Here is a 27,079-nt window from a genome sequence, read left to right on the forward strand (position 1 = left end):
AAGAGGAAACCTACCCTGCCCATTTCTCTAAGTTTCGTGAGCATGACGATGATTGTAGAGTTGTGTTCCCAGAGCATTCTCCAGAAGTCCTCGGTGGTCTCGGCTAAACAGCCTTGTGTGGCAATGTAGGCTTGGCGATATTTGTAGCCCTGGACAAAATAATGGAAACATTGTAATTGTTGAAGTGTTATGTACCATATTTTTCAGAAGATAAGTTAAATCTTTATTCCCTCTCTGAGATGCTGATCTCAGTGTTACTGTGTAGATGCTGAACTGATCTACATATAATGAATTCATTTTTGAAATTTCCTAGCATTTGTATTAATAACAGGGTAGATTTGTGTCAAAATCAACTTCAGTGTTGAAGATATGGTTACACACAGATTGTAGACTTACATCTATGAAGCTTGCATTGATATAATCTGAACCATCTACACCTCGGATGGGCTGTAATGCTACTCGTGTGGATTCAACTGGAAGTAGAAATTTGTTTTTTACAGTTTAACCGTTTAACATGTATTGTTAACTAAAGAAACATACAAACTAAAAAGAGAGATCTGCAGTAATACTTACATGGTAAAATATTAACCAGTCGGTTCTTGAATTTGTTAACAGGAAGATTTGCACTAACAAAGCGATTGGGGCTGGCCTTCATATTTGCTAATCTCTGCAAAAATAGAGAGAAAGAAATGACGTACCAAATATATAATCAACCAGTAACAAGATTTCATTTCCATAGCATGTATCCATAGCTTGTTTGAATAACAAAACATTTACACAACTTGTTTGAATAACAAAACTTTCTCAAAGCTTGTTTGAATAACAGAATCTATTCACAGCTTAGAAATTTGAAGATAAAGGCAAAGAGTCGATATGATCAATAGGAGCAGGGTAATGTAGGGACTCGCCTTAAACTCTAACTCCATTCCAGTGACCGTCTCTCCCGGCTCTGGCTGCATTAGTTTCTGGATGTGTACGGACAGGTTGCGAGCAGGAACCTCCGTGTTCCCGCAGGTCACGGCCTCTAGGAGCGCGTCGTGAATGAAGATGTATTGGTCCTCCGTCTGTACCATGTAGTTACGTTGAGCTCGTAAACAGGTCACATGACCGTAAATGTCCACAGTCTTTTCGTGTTTAATGCGTTCCAGCATGGCATCAATGACGATAAAAGCACCTGTTCGGCCAACCCCAGCACTGTAATGTTTCAAATTGTTCTACCTTTAGAACATTCTATTACCATACAACTATTATCATATCCATGAACAAATAATAACTAATATAAGAAAAATTATTTCCACACTATTCATCATGTCATAGAGAATATGAAAAAAATTAAAGAGAAAAGACTAGTCAATTGTAAGAACTTTTCCCAGATGCTTCATCGTATACAAATTTTTGAAGTACAGTATTTCCACTCTAGAAAATCCTTTCCAACAAAACCCTAGAAAATGTGCTAACCTGCAGTGAACGATTAGTGGTCCGGCATCAGATGGGTTACTGGCCTTGACCCTCCTCATGAACATCAGGAGGGGGGTGGGGTGGTCGGGGACTCCGTGGTCTGGCCAGGCAGTGAACTGGAATTGTCGCACTTCACGCTTCTCTGGATATCCATACTAAAAATATTTTCATAAAAACTTCAGTATTAAACTGAAAAATGTGTATACTTTTCTATTCACTTCTAGATTTTGTACATGTATTTGCATAAAAAATTACCACATGATTATTTGCATTCTCAAAATTGTTTCAAAATTTTTACTTTTGAAAAAGTGAACTTGATGGCAAGTGATGAAATAATTTTTCATAGTAATAAACGTTCTCAATGTTATTTCCATCATAGGAACTATAAATCAGTGCTGCCCCCTACCCTGGATATGTGGAAGGTCCTGATGGTGTATGTGGAGAGCTCCGTCACGTCTACCAGGAGAACCTGCATCACACCGTACGTCTCCGCACCTCTGTGGGGCCAGTACTGGTCACACTTAATCTGCAACAAAAACAACTCAAGGTCAACTCTTACTTTCATTATTACCGTAAACTACTTACAGTATTATAACAGAAAACGTTTGAATTTCACATCCATGGTAACAAGATGGGATAAATAATGAGAGAACATAGCAGGATTTGAAGAAATACACATTTCTACAGAGTAATGAGCAATTTACTGGTAAATAATGGTATTATCTAACAAATACATCTTCTTACCCTTGACCTTTCTTCTAGGCGGGTCATCATAACAATAGTGCCAGTCCTCTGTTCCCAAACCATCCTCCAGAAATCTCCAAATGTCTCTGGGAGGGGACCCTACAATACAAGCACAAATCTTATCAAAACTATGCAAATTATTTACACAACAAAGAATATACATGTACTTAATTCACAGAGTAGTGAATAAAAACTACACACAAAAGCATAATGAATGATCAATATAGTTTTGAACTTAATTGATAATTGATCTAGACTTTTAAACTTGACATTATCTCCAAGTATGGTATGAAGTCTACAGTATGAACATATATCTACACTTTAATTCAAAAGTTAGGATATGATTGTAAACAGAACAACAAGCTATAAATAATAAATCCCAATCCTCAATCACAGCAGTATTAAAAAATATTTTTCTTTGAACATGCACCAGTATCTGTCAATGAAAAATGGCCTCACCTGTGTAGCAATATAAGCATTCTGTTTCCTGTAGCCGTCCATGTAATTAGCATTAATGTAATCACTGCCTGGAATACCATTCTCCGGCTGCAGAATGACGCGAGAGTGATCATAGGCGATGACGTTAGCATAGCGGTTTTTGGGTTTGTTAATTTCGTAGTTGGATTGGTCCCATGTAAACTGCTGCCCTGGTTCAATGGATTCGTATTCTTGAGAGAACTTGAGATTATCATTGGCTTTTAGATTGTCTATGTGTTCCTGGAGCATATGGATTGGAATTGGAGGATGACTTATCATGCCTGTAACGCAAACAAGACACTGAGCGACCAAAGTTAATATTCAAACATTTTCAACATCAGCAAGCCATGCTGTTGTTTTCTTTTATTTCTTTTAGCTCTGAGATATAAACCACATCCATATGCTTTAAAATTTCCTTTCATGTTATTACACTCATTTGCACATAAACAAAAAACCATTGAAACAGGTGCGTACCTGGAGTCTGGTAATGTTGGCGACGCAGTTCTACGGGGTCACACGGGTGAGAGGGGACGTCCACGATCACTTTACCTGTGTAAGGTTCGGGGCTTTTTGATTTTCGGTTAGATTTCCTCCTACAACAGAAGCATTGGAATTGGTAATACTCGGCCTGAATTTCATGATGAAACAATAGTATACGTATATTGAAATCTTGATAAGAAATCTACAATTCCAATATCAAAAACATCAGCTCAGTTTATTTTTATAAAATTTTTAAAAAACTTGATAAATCAGACTTCATTAATATAAATATCCCAGGAATTCTTTACCATTAACAATAATCAATTAGAAAAAAAAATAGCCATTGTTTACACATATAACACAGATACAGAATAACATAAAAATGTACAAATTTTGCCAAATAAACAGGTATCAATTTGTTTTTAGTTTTTCCTTTTTAAACATCAAACTCCCTATGCATCTAGTATCAAGAATAGGATCTCACTATCTAGTCTTATTGTTCCTGGAATCAGTATAGTATTGTTTACATCTACCTTTTATATCGTAAACATCACTAACAAGACCATTTCTATAAACATATATCTAAACAAATTTCAACAGATAGGCTGAAATAAAATAATCGTATTGGACACTCAGAAAATCAAAAAAAGGGGGAACAAAAATATACAAATACAAACCACCACTGACAACAAAGTGACCATCATTGACAGAATGAAACTGAAACGAACTTAGGACGGGAAGCTTCAAATTCAAAACAGGAATTACAGTGACAACGAAATGAGTTCATAAGCAGAGGCTTGGACTAGATAGAAAGTGAACTAAGAAGATGAAAAATCAGACACCAAATTCCTTTAAAATCATATCAAGGAAGAAATCAGAAGTGGACAAGTCTGCCCTTCTGGTGAAACTTCTCAACACTGTGGTTTGGAGGTCCCTCCATGCCAGACTCACAGAGTTTGAGAAGTTGTGCATGAGAGAACCCAACTGATAATAGTGGAACAGAGAGGAGAAAAAAGAAAATAAATAAAAGCAGCACAACATAGTTTTTTTTCTAAGAGATTCTTTACAACATCAATGGACCGTGATGTCCTTGCATTGTCCTCATGGGACTACTGACCTCCCGAGCCAGATCAAAAAGACTACAAAACAGACTAGGGCAAGCCCTGCGCACACCGACCCCCCCACTACAATCAGGTAGTTGGGGTTTGTGGGGGCATCCTCGGGGGATCGTGAATTTTCCTGCTCTCGCCTCCCATTTTTGTATCTCCCAAGAAATATATTGGAATATTCGCTAGACGTGAAGAGAACCTGTTAAAAGCAAAAGAAAACAACGTTTGTAAGACTCGGCGTATCTTAAATTGCACATACCTCATGTACCACACCAGCAAAATACAGCCAATGATAACGAGAACAACGCCAGCACAGACAGGAGCTACAATCATTATAATCATGACACTTTTAGAGTTTGCAACATCCTCTTTCAGCGGGCCGCTGCTTTCTTCCTGTGAGCCTGTGGAACCAGGGGTCAGATATCCGGGGTCTGATTTGGTGGGGTTTGAGTGTTGCAAGTGAAACAATACAGAATATTCGCTGGACTTGTATAAACTCTGGAAGAAAAATAGTGATGGCTGGCTATATAAAGCAGAATATCATTCACTTCACATCAGTTCTACATAAACCCCATACTAGTAAGATATAAAATGTATATATTTTCATTAAATTATTTACATTTCATCAACATGAAAATTTGAAATCATGTACTTTGACCTTTTTTAGTTATAAAACTGGTACGGCAAAATCATTTGAATTTAATGAACAAAAAAGACTTGAGTATAGTGAACAAAATGGTATGTAACTTTGGCACAATTCCTAAAAAATTCAAGCCGCAAACCTTACCTTAAATAGTGATTTAAAAATCAATTCGTAATATAACGATAGGTATGAATTAAGATCAAGCATATGGTGCAAATTGGTATTTTGAATAAAAAATAATTATCTATTCAGTCTCCTTGATTTCATTTTTTTTTTTATCATTGTCTGAGTCATAATTTTTTGTTTGTTTTACAATTGCCGAATTGCTTCTTGGATAAAAAGACTTTCAATATCAAGGCATTTGATTTTTTAAAAAGTCAATACATGTATCAGCAAATTAGAAACAAAAGCTTTCTATTAAAATTATACATTTAGTATATTGACTTGATTGACTCAATCAAATATATTTTCCAATGAAACATACAAGGCGTCAATTTCACCAACTATACCTTATCTACTGTGTAAGCTCGCAAGAAGACATTGTACTGAGTGTCCTTATCAAGTGGGCGGTTCTTAAAGCCTCCATATTCTGCATCATCGCCCAGTTTAAAATCTGAAGGAAGCTGTTCCGCATTGAACTTTGCAGCGATATAAACAGCATTTGACGACGTTTGATCAGCGTAAAACTAGAACAAAGAAACATGCATACTAAACATTAAAGTTCTTCAAAAGGTTACCTCACGCTTTAAAGATTGATGCCATTAAATATTTCATTAATTCAAGTTTATGCAGATAAAAAATTTCCAAGCATCACTATCACTGTATCTTTTATGATACTGTAAAACAATTCATGGTTTACAGAAACAAACATATACCAGTTCTGTAAATTCCTTATTAAATGCAAGGAATTAATATCTGCCTGAAATCGCTAGAAACACTTCTCGCAGATTAAAAAATCTCGCTTTTATTTTTCGGACATATGTAAACTATTAGGAAATATGATGAAAACAGTGTTTGCAATTTTATATTCTCACAGTTTGATGCAAAACGATAGCCTCGCAGAATTAAGTACTTGTGTAAAGTAAGGAATCTACAGTACTAAGATATATGTACCAGTTACTCTTTTATTGTCACCTAGCTGAAAATGTTAAGTTGCTCTCACTGACCACATGAATAAGGGGAAAAGGTAGAAAAGCTATCTGTATTATAGAAGATGAACCAAATCCAACAAAATGTGATGGGAAGTAAAATCCAGCCAATCATAGCCTTCATGTGGATATGGTTATGAAACACAAAGGTACTGCATAACATCTAGACCACAAAACAGGTTGTGTACCAGACAGATTCAAACTGAAGGGAACAAAAACTCAATGAAAACACCGTTTCCTATATGAGAACATGCTGTGTTGATAGATCAGACTGGTTTATTACCTGTAGATTACAGCTTTACTTTGATAGATGTAAAACTACCGTACATGAATATGCAATGCATTTTCAAAGGTTTTTTAAAATTATAGTTCCTTTTATTTTCTTTAATTTTTGCTGCTTTAGAAAAACTTTGTAAAATTTTCTGAGTTAATTACTGTAGTTTTGACAAGCTGGAGTCTAGAAAAAAAAAATAATGTATGGGGGTTAATGATAATAACCGTTACAGTGAAAGGTGATAAATACTCTAATTGTTATCAAAACAAAGCACTGCTATGTCTGTCAGCTTAGAACACCATTTTGTTTTGCTAAAAAAGTCAGTTTGGGCACAAGTTGACTGTAATTTTTGCTTGAAAGTACAACTGAACTTCTATAAATATTGGCTGTTAACCTGTTCACAGAATTATATTCACAGTTTATTGTCGTGCAGGATTACGTATGTATACTTGTGCAATAGCAAGCACCCAGGTCCTCACACTTTGTAAATTGAATAAATACAGACATACAAAATACAAATAATTCCCATTAAGACAGACTACAACACATATAAACATGGAGTATAGGAGACAACAGGGTCCACCTAATCACAGGAATTAACGCCGTAATAACAGCCTTGGTTTCAATTACCGTGTTAGTGGTCTCATTCAACTTCAACCCTATCTGTTGTGAGCATGCAATGAGAAAAACATGATCAGGATCTTCATAGACTCAGCATGAACATGTATGAAATCATACGTTTTGATTTAGGAAAAAAAAAAAAAAAAAAGCAGAGATCTTTTATCTTCAGATTAAAAATGATTTCTTCTTTTTAGATCTTGTTAGAGAGAATGAAATTTTTGACAAACCTCGGACTCTTTGAAGTCTGATGGATTCTTAGTGATGGCGATATCATTCGGTACCACCACAAGATAATAATAGCTCAGGTCACCGTTGTCCTCGCTAGCTTTGTTAAAGCTCAAGATCACCGAGTCCGCTACGTAGCCTTTGATTTGAGGCTGATGTACAACCTTTGGGGCTAATGAAAGAAAAAATCAGAGCTACACCAAACACCATAATTCAATGCTAAGACGAAGTTAAACACATATATGTTAAAAATTGAACACTGATGAATTTCAATAGGTCAACTGAGTCACTCAGGCGACTTGAAAACAGACTGAACATTACCTAAAAGACGTGTATATACTCGGACCATCTGTGGAGGCCCGAATTCTCCACTTTTATAGAAAGCAGAGATGTTGAATGTGTACAGAGTTTTTGGTGAGAGATTTTTGACAATACAACTCTTTTGATTGGCTAAAATCTTTTCTGTTTTCATGTCTCTATGTACTGGGTTTGCCAGCCTGCCCTTCATTCGCTTGGACGTGACACCGTCAAACTTTAACTGTAAAAATCAACATTTATATACTGTAAACCCAAGTTTTATTCACAATAGATGAACTATTAGGACATAATTACGAAAATCTCCAAAGGGCAAATGGAGAAATGGTTCTCAATATCTAATTATTTTTTGAGCAAGTGATCATTTAAGTTTCATACAAGATAAAACAGTAATTCTTAATGATAAAAAAAATTGTACAGAAACCAGGAATGTTGCCACTACTCTTAAAAGCAATTATCCTCCTTACCATGTAGTAGGCAACACCAATCTTCGCTGGGGGGTCCCAGCTTAAATGGACCTCTGTGGCCGTGCGCATAGTCACCTCGAAATTCTGCACCTGGTCACTCTTTGGACCTAGCGACAGAAAAAAAATATTTGCCTATTATCCTCAATCATATAATGTTAAAAAAATTGAAAAAAAAAACCATGATGAATTTATATCTGCTACTGCCCGCCCTTTTTAAGATATATAATTTCTCGACTGTATATCTAATTTTGTTGTTGATACTCACGCTCTATGACAAAAGGATCTACAGCTGCGTCAGACAAATTTCCGAATCTGCCATCGACAGACTTGGCCTGTACTTTCACGACGTAGGTTGACTTTTCATCAGGGATATCAATGTCAGCTATCGTGTACGGGCCAATGTCTAACTTTCTCCAGTCCTCCATGTTGGGGGTCTGGTATTCATTGTAGTACACCCTGTACCCCGATACCGCTGTATTGGGTTCATCCCAGGTAACCTCAATCTTGTTAGAGCTCTTTCTTCTTAGTTTTACGTTCAGTGGCTTATCAGGCACTGAAATATTTTATGAATACATACAGTCAATTCTTGATACACTGCCCTCTGATGTTAATTAGAAAAAGACAGCCGCATAACTATGAGTTTGGCAATGAGTTGAATTTCTTTATCTTGTGTGGAAATACATGAGATAGGTGCTTCTTTTTAATTTATGTCACAGTTATCTCTTGTATGAAATCAACCTACCAAACATTTTGTAAATCAATATTTTCTTGAATGCTATTTTGTTTTATATTCAAACAAATTTTCCATTAAAGTACCGGTACATCTTAAAACATGTAGAAACCAACTTTGAAGACAGCATTACATTTCAGCCAGTACTTGGTGTAAAATATTGTTTAAAAAAATTACTATTTTTTTCTTAAATGAATATCTGAAAAAAAAATGCTTAAGCCCCTAGATAATCACCATCATTCCTGAATTCTTACTTTTTCCAAACGTGTGATGTCGATATTCGGCACTCCATGGACCTGGCCCCATACTGGTGAAAGCGCGGATCCGGAATACATAGTCCGTGTTCATATCCAGTCCCTTCACTTCGTACTGTAGCCCGGTCACGTTCAGTTCCTCCTCTATGTTAGAACCAAGTTTACGATACAGAAGCTGGTACATGACAATCTCTCCGTTCTGCAGGTGCTTGGCAGGAAGATCCCATTCCAGGAGAATGCTGGTCTCGGATAAGCTATCCCCGGAGAAATTCTGAGGGGCTCCGTCAGGGACTAAAGTAAAATAATATACGAAGACATATACATAAAAGGTAGAAATTGAATAATAGAAGGCCCCTGGGCTTGAGCATAAAACAGCTCTGTAAAAAATCCAAAGAAATGCTTTTATTTAATAATTATATACTATTTTGTGCATTATTTAATTGGTTATGATGCATTTGTCAAATTGGAAAATTTGAACAGTAGGTGAATTACAAACTTAGCCATGAAAATACCAATAAGATATTTGAATTCAATTTTTTCTTTTAACTGTTAAAAATATTTCATACCACCATCAGGGGTAATGATGATAGCTGATGCTCTCTCACCAAGTCCAACTTCATTTTTAGCCTTAACTCTAAATTCATATGTGGCCCCTTTTTCTGAAATCATAAGAGTAAAGAGTGAACACTCATTTTTGGGAGTTTATTTTAATCAACTCTCCTATGCAGTTACTCTGGCAAACCTGAAGTGAAACTGTGTTTGGACCTAAGCACAAATCATCACTGCTGACAAAACTTTGTAATGTACTTGAAAATAATCAATAAATTTGATGTGATGTATTCAGAAGCATTGATTTTCGATAATTCAAAACTTTAAAGCTAATAGTTGTGGAAGTTTTTTTTACCAAATAAAGGTTTAAAGGTTAAATCACCATGTCTAGAACTTTAAGGTCGACCTGACGGTTAATTTGTTGACCAACAAGCCTCCTTAACTCTCGGAAAATTATTTCCTGTTAACAAACCTAAAACATCAGAGATGTAACTCATCCGGTGTGAGGGAAGATTCAGCATCTGATAGGATTCCCCCTTGCGACCCCAGATGACCTGGTAACCTAGCAACTGGCCATACAATTCTCTGGGTATCTTCCATGTCACATGGACTTGTAACGTGTCCAGCAACGAAGCATGCAGATCTCGTGGTGGGGTAGGAACTAAATAAATATAAGGACAGATTTTATGAATGCTCCATGCATCTTACACAACACTTCCCTTAGGATTGCAATTTATTTCAAATGACTGAAAGGGTTTTATGCTAAAGTTTGTCAGTTCCATTAGAAACTTTTTGAAAAATTCATTTAGCACATGTCTCTAAAGAATTATTTCCACTGACACATTCAATTCTGACAAATTTTTTAATTTTTGTATCCAAAAAATCAATGCCTAGAGAAAAAAAAGAAATATTTGATGAGAACTGCAATTTTACAACTTGTTTATGTCTGTTTTATTGAAGCATGTTATTTCATTATCAACTTCAATCTGCCGAGACTTTCAAGTCGAAATATTTTGTATGCATATAAACAACTCATTTCTCTAGTGTGAGGACATCCCATTACTTAATACACTTTCATCTATCAGTAGTCTCCTGTGCATTAGATATTTTGCAACATACTCATTACACTGCAGCTGAAATTGAAACAGATCTTTATCTTCTGTTGCGAGTTGCCAAACCCAAATTTACAGAAACCCTTTTGATATTTGCAGCTAACCCCATGAGACTGCATTCAATTACACTATACCACAGGTATGCAGACTTATGCAGTATGATTGAAAAAAAATTTCAACAACTAATCTGTTATTTTTCAATTCAAATTTGATTAACTTCACATTCATGTGTAATAATTGACTGATCAAATTGATCTCAAATCTAGCCCTAAATCATTACCCCCCCCCCCCTTTTTTAAGCAAGAACATATCTATTTTTACTTGACTCTGGGAAAATAATGCTTGAGTATAGAGATGACCAATTATGACTTTATTGAGGGTCTTCCTTGTATGGACACTTGTTAACCTTTAAATTGACAGTTTCTTCTGCAATGCATACCTGCCCCTTTGGTGTTGATGGTCCTTTTCTTGCTGCGTTTTCCGTCACCCCTGCGTGTGTACCCTGCCACCTGCACGGAGTACACAGTGTCCGCCTTCAGGCTCGTAATGACCGCCTCGTTTCTGTTTCCATCATGTGTGTCATGAACCAGTTCCTGTCCCACCATTTCATCTTTATTATTTGTCTCGTAGTAGTAGACATAATATCCGCGGATTATTCCGTTGCTGCCGCGACCCTCCGGTGGTCTCCATTCCACAAACATGGCTGTAGAGTTGATCGCCTCAGCGGTAACCTTAACAGGTTCATTCGGCACTGTAAAGTTCAGTTTGACTTTGTTAACATTAACTCAATAAACTGCAATATGGATGTAAAGTAGTGATAAACTTTTTTCATCTCCTTTCCTTGGTTAATTGAATTTTTAATAGAACATGCATCTAAATGATGTTATCTTGTATTTCCTTTAGACGGTGCACTTTTTATCTACTAGAGAAATAATCTAAGAAATTCTTAATAAATATGCATAATCTCCCATGAAAAGAAATATTCTGTAAATGCAGTCAAAAAGATCACACAACAGAATGATCATCAGTTGCAGTCAGTAGTTGCATTCTCTCAGACAGTTAATCTAGCATCTCAACAACATTGCTCCAGCCCCACGTGGCTGCCAATTCACATTGAGACACGTACAGTCCCACTCATGCCACAGGATAGCTCATGTCCATCCTGTCTTAATTTTCTTTTCATATCCTATCAAAAACTCATCTGAGTATAATATGTTCATGTGTGTGGGGTTCTTCTGTTTTGTTTTGTTTGTGGTTCTCTTCTTATCATTAAACTATCTTTTTTATCAATTAACAAAGAAAGAATCTTAACTATGTTTTATGACAATTGTTTGTGTGTGGCTTTTTTTTTTACTTTGGGCAAATAAAAAATATAGTGAACAAATCAAAGGGAGAACAGTATATTCAAATATATAGGTTTGAGTAATGCTGGTAGAAAGAATGGAAAAGAGAAAGAAAAGACTAACAAGTACATGCAACACCAAACATGCAAAGTGTGTAACACAAAGACCACATCAACATTGGAAAGTTTCCACTTACCTACTAGAGTGACACTATAGTGATTGCATTTCAGGTTTGTGTACAAGGGGGAGAACTCACTACGATCTCTTGTCAGTACGGGTTAATTCAGTTTATTAGAATAAAAACCAACACCCACAGCAAAATAACCAGTTAATCAGTTTGGTTAACCCACATCAAAAGTAGCTGCCTAGTTATAGAACAGGTAATCAAATGTCCAAGAATATTATTACAGAGTTATCGTTCTGGTCCAGACAGATTCACTTGATGACGAGAATTCAATGATAGTGACTTGTGATTAGGGTTTGCATGGAGTTAATGCTACCAAAGCAATGATCATGAAAACTCATTGAATGCGATTAGTCATGGATGAAAGGGATCTAGAAAAAGCCTGTCTACAACCAGTGTAGATGTTTAATTAACCAAACTTACATCCTACAGTAAAACTGTTTATTTATTTTAGATGTATGGAACTTGAAACAGTTTCCGATCAAATGATTCCAGCTAATTCGTGTTGATCTGTTTTGGCTTTATTTAAAATACCAGGTCCTCATACCCCGACTCCCTCCCCCTGTTGATTAATGAATCTCCTTCCAATTAATTAGCCTAGTAGAGAGTAGATTTCATGCAGATGTGTATGTATCAACGTCAGGTCCTTGCACTTAGATGACTAGGAACATATGGAAAATGTCCGCCTACCAGTACCAACTCACCAACCGATGGTGAAATAGAACAGACTCTGGACATACATGTTTTTTTCATGTTGCACAATGTTTGAGAGGGTATTCTATTCCCCCCCCCCCCCCCCCCCCAAGTTCTTGAAAACATGTTTTTTTCCATGTTGCATAATGGTGTAAGTGTATTTCGATTTCTCCCAAATTCACTAAGAAGCATCATGATTAGCCGTTTACTTTTAGGTTAAAATGTTAGAAATACTTTGTTTTGATCATAGGGCAAGGATGAGGATTATGATGATGATGATGATGTTGATGATGACGATAAAATAATACTGGTGAAGATGACATGGATGATACTGGTAATTCAGAAAAGACAAGATTGTTGATGATGGTACTGATCATTATGAAAGGATTAAGTTTTCATATATAATGATGAAAGTGATGATGAAATGAAATCATTCTATCCCTCCCCCAAAATCTTAATTCTTCAAAAACTTAACAACAAATGTGCAATGACAGAACAGCAAAAGCGATTGTGTAAAAATGACAATTAATCCAGAGATGTGACTTTAAACATGGAGGAAGTTTCAGTGAAAAAAGGATTTGTTTCTAACATTCCAATTTATTGCAGAGCTATTGATATCGCAAGATAAAAACGTGGCCATTGAAGTCACATGTCTGTTTAAAAATGGTTCTCATGACACTGATTTTCAAAACATAAAGATCTGTAATGAAGATGAATGATGCAATTCTGAAACCGAAAAATCATGCAATTTCTTTTTTATTCCTTTTTATCTTTCTAAAAAAACAAGGTCTGTCATTCTAAAACAGCAACTTTATCTTTCAGCACTTCTTAAGAAATCCCAAAAACCTGCATGATTTTTTAGGGTTCAAATAACAAATCTGTCAATCTGTCTAAATCCAAAACAAGTAACATAACACCGAGGAAACAGGAAAAAAAAATTAACAACGGCGTCATCCATGATCCAAAGAATTAAGTCAATGCAAGGCGATGATTTGCTTAATATCGGGCGGGCAGTATACCTACCATCTTCGTTAGTCCAAACTCGTATGGGCTGAGAACGAGGACCATCTCCCACAGTGGTAAAGGCTATAACCCAGATCTTATACTCGGTAAATATCTCGAGCTCGCCCAAGACTATCTCCTCAGCCTCCACTGAGACGCTTTTTGCATCCTGATCAGTCTGACTCTTTTCGTTTTTCACATAAAATATCTTATAGCCTTGAATCTCCCCATTTTGCTGATCTTTGGGGGGAGGTTTCCAAGTGACTTTGATACTTCTGGAATCTTTGTATGGCATTCCGCTAACAGCTTGTGGGGCGGCGCTTGGAACTATAGTGTAGTGGTGTCAAAGGGTTTTTTTGGGGGAAAAAGAAAATGAGAATAAATAACACATATAAACAAAAAAAAAGTTTAACATGCAAAAATCATGCAATGAATGAAATTAAAAATATACAAAGAATATAATGATTTATTCTAATTTTTGCATCATGGTACCATTTATTAGCATCCATTATTTAATGCCAACATGCAAAGTGATAAAAGTTGAATGCATCTGATGCAGCACGCTATAATAGTTTTGTCTGTTTTCCATCGCCATCAAAATATCCTGCATGCTTTTCTACAAGTATTTTGTAGATACAAGTGCTCAGGTTGTGAGTCAAGCGTCTCTCCGTTAAAAACTATCAAAAAGCAATTAATAAATCACCTGAATAAACGGAATATTTGCATAATGGATAGCGTTCAATAATGTGCATTAAAACTGAGGTTTTCTTTTTCAGCACTGTGAAATGGAATTGCAATTAACAGTGCAAATACCTGCATCATATTTTGGAAATCAAATCACATTTCAGGTTTATGGAATGATCCTGCTATGGATGCTAATATGGACCCATCATACAATGATGAATTCTTATCTTAGAAAAAAATCTGATTTTCTTTGATTTTTTGCATTTACATTTAAAAATGAAAATTATAATGGTGCTATGATTAAAAAAAAAAATAGAAATATTTCAATGATTGAATGACTTATCCTCACAACAGTAAGATAATAAAATATTGAAAGTACACAAAATCAAAAAAGTAATAATGACACAAACACATTTAAAGCTAAAAGAAGATAGTTAGACAAAATAATAATGAAGAAATGAAGGAGAGGATAAAAACCTTGTGACCCTGGTTAGAAATTGTCCAGTTGAATTAAAACTCTAATCCAAATTCTAAACTTAATTCATGCATTTTACTTGACTATAACCAATGACTTTTTTTTAAATACCAATTCCAAATCAACCTTTGACCTTTTATCAAAATCTTTCAATGACCTTTAAAAGTTTTAATTTTGAAAAAAATTGTAAACCTATTAAAATGACCTTGACCTGAAACATTCCAAACTACTTTCTTTTAAAAACCAAGAATACCCAAAATACCTTAACAACCATCTACAGTAAACAAATCTTAGTACCCAACACTTACCCAACATTTCATTGGCTATCCAGAAAATCGTTAAAAACAGTCATGATGATAATAAAATGTGTCTCAATTCAAGAAGTAACAATATTCACAACACAGACAGACATGTAATAAAAAACTTTGCTATTGGACTATGCAGTGAAAAGAAAAATGGGTAGGGAAAAGTACCACATGGTGAACAAGTAAAACAATAAAAAAAAAGGTTGTTTCTCTGCTCTGGAGAAACCCAAGTAATCTTGCCATATGGTCCCTTTCATTTCATGGTCAAATCATGTGTATCAATAGTTTTTGAAATGTGTACAGGGTACGAAAAAAAAAATCATACCAAAGTCTTCTATCAAAATTTTATAAAACATACAGGGTATGACAAAAAAAATATACCAAAGTCTTCTAACAATTCTTTATAAAATATACAGGGTATGACAAAAAATACATACCAAAGTCTTGGGTGATGGCCTGGATGATGCGAGTGGCAGCCCCCTCCCCTTTCTCGGAGAGGGCAGAGACCTTGATGGTGTACACTGTGTTGGGGGTCAGGTCCTGGAGCTGGTACCTGTTTTGAGTACCGGGGACCACCGCCTTGTTTTCCTGCTTTAGATAGGTGTCATTGTAGTACACCCAGTACTCCTTGACGGGGTTCCTGGTCTGACTAGGTGGCTCCCAAGAGACGTTGATCGTGTTTGGTCCGGTCACCTCCTGCCTAATGTTACGAGGTTGGGACGGAACTGAAATATAAATCCAACAGTTGAAATACTCTGTGTGTGACTTTTTTCTTTAAGTTTGTTTTTTCAGTTTATTTTATTTCAATCGTCTATGTACGTATGTTCTTCCATCTAAAAAATAAGACACGAAATGATCAGAATTATTCGCTGCTTTAATGGCTACTGCTGCAGCAGAGTTGCAAAACTGTGGTAGAAACTGCATGAATTTCTTTGCTTTATTTAATGCTTAACTTGCAGCGTTTACTATGCTTTGGAATAATGCAGGCAGGCTAGCTTCTTTTCCTTTAGTTTCAAAATGTGGCAGTGCTATCTAGTACCTTTTCCTCAATATTCAAACAGAAATGGTTAACTAAAAAAACTGACTAATGTTCGAATTTCTTTTTTTTTTTTCTTCTAAGATATACATAATACATTCTATATCATTTCATGCAATTAATGAAATCCCATTTACATTGTTTCGATAGAATGTATGTGATAAATTGATCATGCATCAGCAAGTACAAACTAATTAAGTCAGAAAGTTCAATATGATTGACTTTGGTACTACTGAGATCCAATTGTTTTCAATAAATATAACTTAAATCTATGGTTTAAAAAAATTGGTTGTTTCCTTAGAGGTACTACATTACTGTTTTCTTACATTGATTCTGTGGAGAAGAAATTGCGCAATTTGTGATCAACATAAAAAGAGATGTGATTAAATAAAGCATATCACTCATTTTTTTCAAAAGGGGTATGGTAATCTCCATTTTACACTTAAGCGTAGGACTAAATATCTAAATTGAAAAAAAAAAAACTGCATGTTTAAAAAACAATTCTAAAAACTCTCTGATCCCCCCCCCCCCCATTCCTTGTCTGATCATTTTGTTGTATAGTATACGGTATTAATTAATTTGACCTAGGAATAGCAGGTGCAAATCAAATACTCCCTGCCCTAGCATCGTCTAGAATTCCAATACTCCCTGCCCTAGCTTTTTATGTTCAGTCCTCTCTTCTACTCTTCTAATATTGTTTCCATTAAAGGATCATGTTATTTTATTTTACTGTTGAATTCCCCCCAGAATCAAATCCTCTGCTGTTTGTAATGCTCAACTTCACATACAATGTGAATTAATCTGGAAAAAGTCATTAATGTTCTATTCAACAGATCGCATGCAAGCTGGTTCGAAGGTTTTAGTGTGATCGATTTCAGGCAAGAGACCATGTGGTACTTCATTAAATAAAAAAAATTCCAAATGAGAAATGTGCAAATCGCATTCAGAAGTGTGAAACAAAAAGATCTGATCGAGTACGTTACCGCATTCAACAAAATATTTGTCTATCAAGTCTAAGATAGAATTATCAAAAAGTCCATGTCTACATAGATATAGGGGACCGTATTGCAGTTCCTAAATCATTTTACTATGGGCATACAATTTTTATATATACCAGCATACATCCATATTCTCAGTGATAAATTTCTCTCTTTCATGCAGAACAATTTTAAATCAACTTACGCAAACCACCTGAAAGAATGGTGAACAGTTCACATTAATTGGGTTGTTCTTGAAAACGTACATGGTAAAAACTCTGCTCTAAGATGGCACAATATTACACGGGGAAACATACACAGATAATAGAATACAAATATGTGATGTCGTGATAAATAACAAATATTGCATGTAATCACAAAAAACGTCCTGTCTAATACACATATAATCAATGTGCAATTTCGGGGGAATGAATACACAAATCCTCATCCATATGATATTCCATTGCAATCTGCTTTTTTATTCATTTGTCCATACTGTATTGGAAATGTTTTAAAAATCCTCAGCACTTACAAAGTGCGATTCCACTGATGAAAGCGCTGGCAATGGACATCATTTGCATGTAGCTTGTGTACAGGATACAAATTGTGACCAAAAAAAAAACTTAAAAATAATTTTGAAAAATGATCGCTGTGCTTACCCAGTTGGTTGTCTGTTGCATAGTAGGTAGTGGGGGAAAGAAACAAACGCTTATTAAATATCTATGCATCAAAATTCATTAACAGCAGTCAGCAAAACTTTAGTATTTGTTATACATTAGTTTTTCGCATGCAAGCGCATATCGCTTATTCTTTTACCTTTATGATTAGCATAGGATAATTAAATATTGTAACTTTCTTTTTTGACATTTCAAAATTAAAGCATTTAACTATAAGGTTCAATAGAGATAACATGTTTTCTTCATAAAAGTTAAGAAAACACTCAACGATATAGAAAAATAAATGTGAAGAAAAAGGCGCTACACATTTTTCGCGCAGCAAAAAATGGAATACTAGATAGCAACTACAACATGCTTAGCTAAACAGTGCGCAATTATATTCATACGCAAATTGTACAACACCGCGCGAGCACGTATATACTGCAGACAAAGTCATTAGTAGAGAAGTCACATGTATTACAAATACAAATATGAATTGGACACAGGTATTGAAATATCTCTTTCTCCTCACTTCTAAGATGTATTAAAAAAACATCTTTTTTTTCCAAAGTTTTTTAATGGTTAAACACTTAACAGGAGGACACAAAAAATAATATCAACAATACATGCACAGATATATATATTTCAAACGACAGCATAGAAACGTCATCTTATATGAATTTTTTTTTTTAAATAAGAAGGAAAAAAATAATGTACGTGTTTTGATTGAATAGACTTACCGGTGAATCTATCTGTAATTGGACCGGGGAATTTACTAAAATGTGTTTGAATTTTACCGTTTGGGTCTAAACGATTTTCTGAAAAGTAGGCATAAATGATTTCTCTTTAAGTGTATGACGTACATAACAAGTGGTAAGTAGTCACCATACATATTTTATTGCATGATGGTTGTTGGGCAATATGTCCTACCAATAACAAATTAAAAACTTATCAAGGGAAACTAAACACATCCTCCCACACCCAACTATAGTTTAATGTATGGTACACATTTTCCTCCCTCATCTTTAACCTCTGGAAATGAAATTGTAAATTCAGCTACCACCCATTTTCCTTCCCCTTTCTTCAAAAATCTTGTGAGAAGCAGATAAAAAAAATAAGAACATGAAAAGACTGTGGCAGTCTATGCTGTTTTAACCTGAACTCAGTGTAATCTGAATTTTGAATCCTTTCAGATTTGGGGAGTTTGTTATCTGAACTCAGACTAGTGGGAAAGGCCAAAATAAACAAGGTGGAAAGATGGAGAGAAGAGGGGATGCAGCTACAATTTGCTCAATTCCTATGCACTGTCAAGCTAGTTTGGTTAGCTAATCTCTAAAAAGAGTGTTAATTTGATGCATGTCACAAAAAGGATGCTTTACCAAAGCCTATAACAGCAGCCAAATCTTGGGCCTTCTATTCTAGCACGTACGCAATATGTTGGGCGTCATACAAACACCAACAAGTTGCTCTAGTTTGGCTGTTGCAATGTTTTGGTAGATAACATACTGCATGCAGTTTTAGTGCTAAATCACATGGATCCACTCTACAGGGATGTACTCGAATGACTGCAAAACCTAAACTTCATGCAAATTAGTCTCAGAGTACAGGCTACTAGCAATAAGACACAGCAAGATGGTCAACAGTTTGCAAATGTACTTTTTCTGCATTTCCCCCATAGAAATCTTTCTGACTCTTTTGCCTTAGAGACGTGAGAAGAAATCTTGAGGTCTTTATTTCATGATATGTTCTAGAGCCTATACCTTACAAGTTAGTTAACAAATATTGATTGTTGATATTTCTAAGTTACTACATAATTTTACAGCATGGTAAATGCATGCTATCACCATGATCATTGTGAGTTTTGTTACCATGCATAGGAATAATTCTTTCAAACATGCCATTTTCTTTTTTTTTTTTAATCTATATAAGTACATCTCCATCAGTGATGGAATCAGACAATGCGTGCTTTCTTGAAAAAGTACTGCACTTCAAAATCAACCAATCATTAAGCCACAACAGAGTCACATGACACTTACTTCCTTCATTGGTGATGACTGTGATGAGTTGCGACACTGGCCCCTCCCCTTTGGCAGAATAAGCCAGGACACAAATGGTGTATGTGTCATTGGGACTCAGATTTGTAATGATGGTACTGTTGGTGTTTGATTGGACTTCCTGGTTGTGCCACAGGATTATGGGTAAATCTGGTTGCAGAGTGTAAAACACTCGATATCCCTGTCAAAGATAACAAAATTGGCATTTCTTCGACAAAATGACACTACATATATCTCATAGTATCTTAAACTATCTCTTTGTATTAATTAATTAGGCCAGATTTGTTGTTCATAACTTTTATTGGTAGAGGGAGAAAATAATTTTGGAATTATGATCAAAACAAATATCTGGGGGAAAAAAAACCCATATTATTAAAAAAAAAAAATCCCATAATTATAAAAAATGCGAGTATTTTTGATATGAGATATGACAACAACCTGTATGACTCCATTGGGTTTTTCTGGGGGTAGCCAAGAGACCTCAACTGTTCTAGGATTCAGAGCTTTGGCTATTACATATCTGGGAGGAGTTCCTGGGGCTGCAATAAAAACTTGCCTATTAAAAACCAAGCTTCCTCATTATTTTCTGAATGTATAATAATTTAGGTATAGTACAAATTCTTTCATATTTGCAAAAAGAAGTCAATACCTTTTTCAATCATTGAACAATGCAGTATGGTATATACAAATAGTCAAAGCATGCTCAACACTGATGAAATATACTGGTATATCATGTAATATCATGCAAAACATGTGAGAAAAATAAATTCATTTGATAAAAATGTGATACACGTGAAATTTTGAACAGTGAACATCAACTAAAAAAACCTGTCTTATCTTGTTTAAAATTAGCATAATCTAATTCAATACATACATCCGAAATACAGAGACTTGACCGAATTGATGGCAGGCTGTAAAGGGGGGGGGGGTGTGTGTGTAGAAAAGAGCAAGTGCACTTTGGTATTAATTTACCTGCTACAAAGGTCAGTCTGAGTATATAAAGATGTAGTGAAGAATAAGTGTGGCAAACAGATTGAATACAGGCGACTACCAGAAAGGCTAATCAAACACTCCCCATGAAGTCCGACTGCCATTATCTGCCAGAGGCATGCTAACCCAGGTGAAACAGTATATTCCAACTGACAGGATGTGGCATATCTCACATGATAACATCTTTCAAAAAAAATAAAATTGGATCCCCAGCACACAAAAATACAAGCTAAGTAACACAGTATCAGGTTTTGCAACCAAGAGGGAAGTCTCAAGAGAATTTGGAGCAGACTAATAAACTCAGCACTAAAAGAAGAAATAGTTTCTGCATCAAAGACTGATTCAAAGATAACTGTATTCTTTTTATATCGATGGTTCAGGGTGCTCAAGAAGCTGTGAATACAACAATAAATTTCCATGAGAGAAAAAGAAATTTCTGTTGAAAACTGATATTGAATCTTAAAATTGAAATTGTGAACCCAAGACTCTTTCACACAATCAATTTAAAATGATGTTATCAATTCAAGAGTCTCTAGAAAAACAACATCGTCCAACCGATAGATGGTATTGTTGTTGAACAACCTTCACTATACACAGCAAGTTTCCAGAAAAGATTGAAATTTGGTATAGTCAAAGATGAAGTCCTGTTTATTGAGATTTAGGCGATGAGAGACATGAAAATTTTTGGACAATAAATATATGTCTTGTATTAATGATACATACTTCCTGTGCTCTAAAATTTTTTTCAAACGTTCAAGATCTAAGAAAGCTGTGAACAAGGATAAGTTGATTGGAAACAAATGAACAAACAAGTTCTTTGTTCATTTGCTTTCAATCAATTTATCCTTTACAAAGCCTACTTTTGTGTTGAATGACATTTCTTAAATTCTCTCTGGCTATAGGTGAAATACAAAGAAAAACGAGATATAAAAGGAGGAATTATAAAATAGTGTAAATTGTTACACAATTTTGTGTTGAAGAACCTCAACAGAAGCTGTAAGCACTTGAGTCTTATCAATGGGTCTGTCATACAATATAGAAAACTGTACGGAAGTGTGTGTGATGGAATTCTTCATCTGTCACTTCAATGTAAGAGGAACGAACAGAATCCAGCTTGAATGACCCAATTCTGGGAGTGAATGGCCTTGACCAAATAAATGCCATTGAAGTATTGTCCTAATAAATTCAAGACAGACTCTTCTGACATATCTTGGAATCTACATTTAAGTCAAGATAGGAATCTTCAATGTATATTCTCTGAAATCCCCCCTCCCCTCACGGAAGTGCTGCATTTGATGAACCTTTTAAGAAGGAAAAATCAAGATTTCATTGCTTCCTGACTAACAGCAGAATCGAACCCATTATTCCAAATGTAACTGTGGAAATTCTTCAGATGTAAGGTAAAGTTTTGAAACATAAGAAACCTGTTTCTAGAAAACCCTCACAAAAATTCTTCTCCATTTTGTTTTTTCTATAAACTCTCTCCCAAACGCCTCATTCAGGGAAACCTGAGCCCTAGAACACCAGACTGAGAACCTGAGATGGCAAAGTTACCCAAGATGTTGAAACATTTTCACTGCAGAACTGCACGGATGCTCCTAGGATCTGACCTGATAACTCCTCAATGATCAGATAACATTTTTTTCAACCCCCCCTTCTTCTTCATCTAAGATTTGCTGGAAGCTCTGCAGATGAATCACAGGCAAACGAGTTTAATGTTTACCTCCAATCCCCCCATAGAATAAAAAGATTGACAGATACAGATGTCGGGAGGGAATAAAACTAAGAAAGATGGACCTGATTAAACTGTAATAAAATTTTGGCTCTTCTTTTTTTTTTTCTTTTTTTTTTCTTTCATTTTTAGGTATTCCTAAGAGTAAGAATCTGATTAAAATATGAAAAATACTTAACACCTCCAGAGACCTGTTTCGAGACAATGACATAACAGTATTACTATGCTAATGTTAACACAGTGTGAGTCACAAAAGAATAAGCACCAAGGTCAGAAACCTTTGATAGAACAGATTTTTCTTTTGAAATTTTTACAGCACCCGATAATTCCATTTCTTGTCGAGGCAGAAAAGTAACGTATTGATTGATTAATATGTCTACCAAATTCACTTAGTGCTTGTACCTGGGCCATATATATGATCCAAGTTGAGTGATTAAAGCAGTTTTGCGCAATTAACTTCTGAGAAAAAAAATGTATGTTTGATAGAAAAGTTAATTTCCTGCTTCATCAACCTTTATAGGGCTTTCATTTCATTTCTTTGATCGTTGCGAAAGACAACAGGGATAGCGTTAATTATTTTAAATCGATATGGTTTCATTCAGCATAATTTAACTTGTTCCGTCACTGAATTCATTAATTCTGCAAGTATAGTTTAGGTATTCTTGTAAATTTTTAATATCAGGCTTAAATGTGATTTAAAAGTAACAATTTCTCCCAATGGAAAATTGACATTCCATCAGATACAGAATTCAATAATAATCTTTTTAAAATATGACTGTCATTATATTTGATTAATCTTTATTGATTCCTTTGAAAATTTTGAGTGGGGAAATTCCTTCACCAAATATTTAATAATCGATACAGTTCTAACACATAAATAGCGATCCCTTCCACTGACAACAGACAGATTATGTGATGGCAATTTACCCCCCACCCACTCACAGCAGGGGTTGGGTAAGATGGGTTTTTACTGCATGTAAACACTGAGGGGTCTGGCCTGCTGTGCAGCAGATAAGCTATTAACTAAGCCCCCAATCTCTGGTACAGGATTGGTGATAAGTGATAATCAACCTCAATAGCTTGATGGACACTAATTACCTTGTGGCATGTCGGTAAATAACCAGACTCTTGCTCCCCTTAGCCACTTTCTCACCCACCAAAAACAATATGTACAGAGTGCACCAGGCCAGGTTCATGGGGGGCTACTTTATCTGACTCAGTGTGAACTACTTTACAGGTCAAATGAAATAGTTTTCTTCTGATGGCCGTTCACAGAATTTCTTGCTTACTTCTAGCCAGCATCCTCCAAGGCTAATCAGAAGATGTACCTAAGTATTGGCAAACTTCTTATGCCAGTTACATGTTGATTTCATTTGAAGTGATAAAGATAAAGCAATACTTGACTGAAGATTTTCTCCTCATTTGTTTTTTCCACTCCCTTTTTTTCAATTTCATTTTTGTTTGTATTAATATCAATAAAACAAACCTAGTTCTCCAGTACGGACTTCAATAATATCACTAGCCTGACCCTGACCATAGACATTCACAGGAACAACTCGGAACTGATAAACAGTGAAGGGCTGGAGACGCCTCACAGTGAACTCTTCACTCTTGGGGCGAGTCTCGATCCACTCAGCCCCGGGGTCGTCCTTTGGTCTGTACTGGACTATCACCTCACTGTCACCAGCATTCCATGTCAGCCTCACTGTCTGGGGAGTCACCTCCCAGTGGGTTAATCGTGTGGGCTTTACCGGGACACTTTGACCAGTAATCCCATTCAGAGAAAACAACAGAAATAAACACTCCACAATACATTCCATGTAGTGAAATCTCCTTGAGATGTGTGCCATATTGTTCCACAAGTTTTCATCAGGCATTGAATTGAAACAAATTTTTTTTTACTAATCTCTCTCTCTCAGAGAAGATAGATAATCATCACATCACGGTGCTGAGCTGGCAATGGCTTTCTAATTATAATCCTCCAAACACATAAGCCGGGAACTAGAGTATTGATGAAAACTTATCCCAGCCTTATAATTAAAACATTGCATGTCACAGGGAAAACAATCCTTTGTATTGTTTTGCTTTCATTTTACTTCATCACTTGTAACAGAGGGAACTTCCAAGCTCTTTGCTACTGATATGTCATGTGACTTCATTCACTCACTTGATTGGTTAATCGTTATCTGTGAGGAAAGAGGGGGAACCTCTCTCATCATCCTGGTAATCTGGTTGTCATAGCAACTCACCATGTAACACACTGTGTCATGGTGTGTCAGATTTAAGAAATACAGTACATTGAATTTAGTCCAACTTCTCTTGATATGTGCTAAACTTGAAAATGGCTTTTTATCAGAATAATCTGACAGATAGAGGATAAAAAAAGCATTCAATAACATACATCTACGTGATAAGACAAAGATTAGAGAAAATATGAAGCAAATAAAATTTGGTGCTCTCCATCAAATGTTTTTCAAAGCTAAGTCTACTAGGGTGAGGGGGTGATAGGAATCTTCTCCAGCGTTCTGACTTATCAAATGTTGTTCTAAGAGGATTGAGCCTGGGCTCTCAATTTTCTGATTCTGTAATTCAAAATCATGAAAGAAAAAAGAATTAGAAAAAAAAAAGAAACACAAATATTTTCCAGAGGAATTAATGGAGATTCTTCCTGGAAAAGAATGCTTTAATCTGAAATCATGTAAGTGTAATGCTGTGATGGATTTGGGGGAAAGGACTGAGAGAAGATTAAGTACCAAGATATAGACAAGAAATTAATGCACCTCTAGTTTCCAATAACAATTATTTTCATGAATTTGTTAATTGCAAAAAACTCATCATAAAAAGCTGTGTTAAAGGTACATACAGATTCAGGACGAGGCAAGATTCATGTGGGCAAGCTTATTATAAGACAGAGGCCAGTAAAGATTTAATGAGATTCAATGCCACCCCTCCAGAAAAAAGATCAACAAACAGCACATGTATATCTCATTACCCTTTAGCCTACTTCACAGCTGTTTAATTAACCAGTGAAAATTGGACAAAGATAAAAACACATCTACATAGTGCACTCCACAAGAGAAAAAAAACCCCAGTGTCTGTGTCTGTATGAGTCGTGGAGAAAGTGAAGGAAAAAAAGTAAAAGTAAAAAATGCCATGAATTTTTCACCCCCCCCCCCCAACAACTTAACAGCATGGATTATATTATGATCTCTGCACTGGGTGTATATAGCTTTGATTCTATCAAAATATCAACAATCTGCCGGAATATATTGTTTTTACATAACCACTTTTAACCAGGAAATCCCAATTAATGCAATAATCTTAAAACAGATGCTGACTGCTAATTTAGACACGGTTCATATAGTTTTCTGCAGAACTGCAACAGCAAATATTTTAAGGCACTCAAAATGCAAACGGGTTTCAAGAAGTTTGATAACAGCTAGTCTGTACAGGCATCAAATCACTTAAATTATGAAGAAATCCAATACATATAATGAACCTTGTAGAAGAAGAAAAAAATTATCTCATTCTAAAAATTTATCTCATTTGAACTTAATACAAAAAAAAAACTATTTAGAATTAATTCAAGGAATCTTTTTTTCGCTCTAAAAAGTTTTATCTTCCAGTTTTTTTGATAAGTCTGTGCCAAATAGGACATAAGGTTTCCATTTTTTTAAGAAAACTGCAGTAAACAAAACTTAATTTTGATGCATCTATACAGAATAAACTTTAATGAGAAAAAAAAAATGTTGTATATATATTAAGTATATGACTGTACATGAAATAACAAGATATGGTCAGCGAGTGGTTATAAAAATACACATACACAAGATGGTATATCTATCTATATATATATATAATTATATGTCATGTATGATATTTCACAGTAATACACCACAATCAGAGATAACTATTCATATATTTGTTTTACATGTACCATTTTGATATAATTCAGACCCATGCTGTTCATGTAAGACAAACAGGTGAGATTGCATACCAGAATCAATAACCTTGGCTGCATTAAAAGAGTTGGCAAAAAACAGCATTTAAATGACATTGAAATCAACTCTAGTACATGGAATTACATGCAACCTAGAACAAAAGACATTTGAAATGAACTTCTACATGGTAAAGCTATTAATTTCATTCATTTCTTTTCACATTTACAACTAATAGCTGATGCACTGAACTATGAAAACATTCCTGATATATTTACTACAATGGCACTTGCTCCTCAACTAATATGGCATTTCAATATATGGTACACATTCTTGCAATTGTGGCTTAAAATGAGACATTCATAATGGATTTTGCCAGGATTTGAGTTAGTAATATTGTTAGT

The 27,079-nt window shown here is 35.3% G+C and overlaps 1 protein-coding gene across 19 annotated transcripts in view; it reads right to left on the reverse strand.

Annotated features, from left to right (window-relative positions):
* Positions 1-27,079, reverse strand: part of LOC105329458 (receptor-type tyrosine-protein phosphatase S) — a 78,703-nt gene that overhangs the window by 3,636 nt on the left and 47,988 nt on the right. For 7 of the 19 annotated variants that reach the window (XM_066065968.1, XM_066065967.1, XM_020067715.3 and 4 more), the window contains 28 exons: positions 26,675-26,752; positions 20,454-20,554; positions 19,998-20,196; positions 18,702-18,779; positions 17,965-17,976; positions 15,730-16,017; positions 15,296-15,310; positions 13,850-14,155; positions 11,046-11,357; positions 9,967-10,155; positions 9,512-9,604; positions 8,946-9,236; positions 8,227-8,514; positions 7,962-8,068; positions 7,501-7,717; positions 7,182-7,351; positions 6,964-6,996; positions 5,421-5,597; positions 4,528-4,766; positions 3,154-3,272; positions 2,662-2,960; positions 2,203-2,301; positions 1,865-1,984; positions 1,459-1,613; positions 909-1,194; positions 574-667; positions 397-473; positions 15-149 (listed from right to left, as the gene is read on the reverse strand). In XM_066065968.1, the coding sequence (XP_065922040.1) occupies positions 15-149; positions 397-473; positions 574-667; positions 909-1,194; positions 1,459-1,613; positions 1,865-1,984; positions 2,203-2,301; positions 2,662-2,960; positions 3,154-3,272; positions 4,528-4,766; positions 5,421-5,597; positions 6,964-6,996; positions 7,182-7,351; positions 7,501-7,717; positions 7,962-8,068; positions 8,227-8,514; positions 8,946-9,236; positions 9,512-9,604; positions 9,967-10,155; positions 11,046-11,357; positions 13,850-14,155; positions 15,296-15,310; positions 15,730-16,017; positions 17,965-17,976; positions 18,702-18,779; positions 19,998-20,196; positions 20,454-20,554; positions 26,675-26,752 (4,577 nt within the window). Of the gene's footprint in view, positions 1-14; positions 150-396; positions 474-573; positions 668-908; positions 1,195-1,458; positions 1,614-1,864; positions 1,985-2,202; positions 2,302-2,661; positions 2,961-3,153; positions 3,273-4,276; positions 4,468-4,527; positions 4,767-5,420; positions 5,598-6,963; positions 6,997-7,181; positions 7,352-7,500; positions 7,718-7,961; positions 8,069-8,226; positions 8,515-8,945; positions 9,237-9,511; positions 9,605-9,966; positions 10,156-11,045; positions 11,358-13,849; positions 14,156-15,295; positions 15,311-15,729; positions 16,018-17,964; positions 17,977-18,701; positions 18,780-19,997; positions 20,197-20,453; positions 20,555-24,223; positions 24,853-26,674; positions 26,753-27,079 lie in introns of those variants that run through there. The other 12 variants (XM_066065976.1, XM_066065977.1, XM_066065975.1 and 9 more) reach the window with 12 other exon arrangements.

Source organism: Magallana gigas, chromosome 7 (assembly GCF_963853765.1).
Source record: "Magallana gigas chromosome 7, xbMagGiga1.1, whole genome shotgun sequence".
In the NCBI taxonomy this organism is placed as follows: domain Eukaryota; kingdom Metazoa; phylum Mollusca; class Bivalvia; order Ostreida; family Ostreidae; genus Magallana; species Magallana gigas.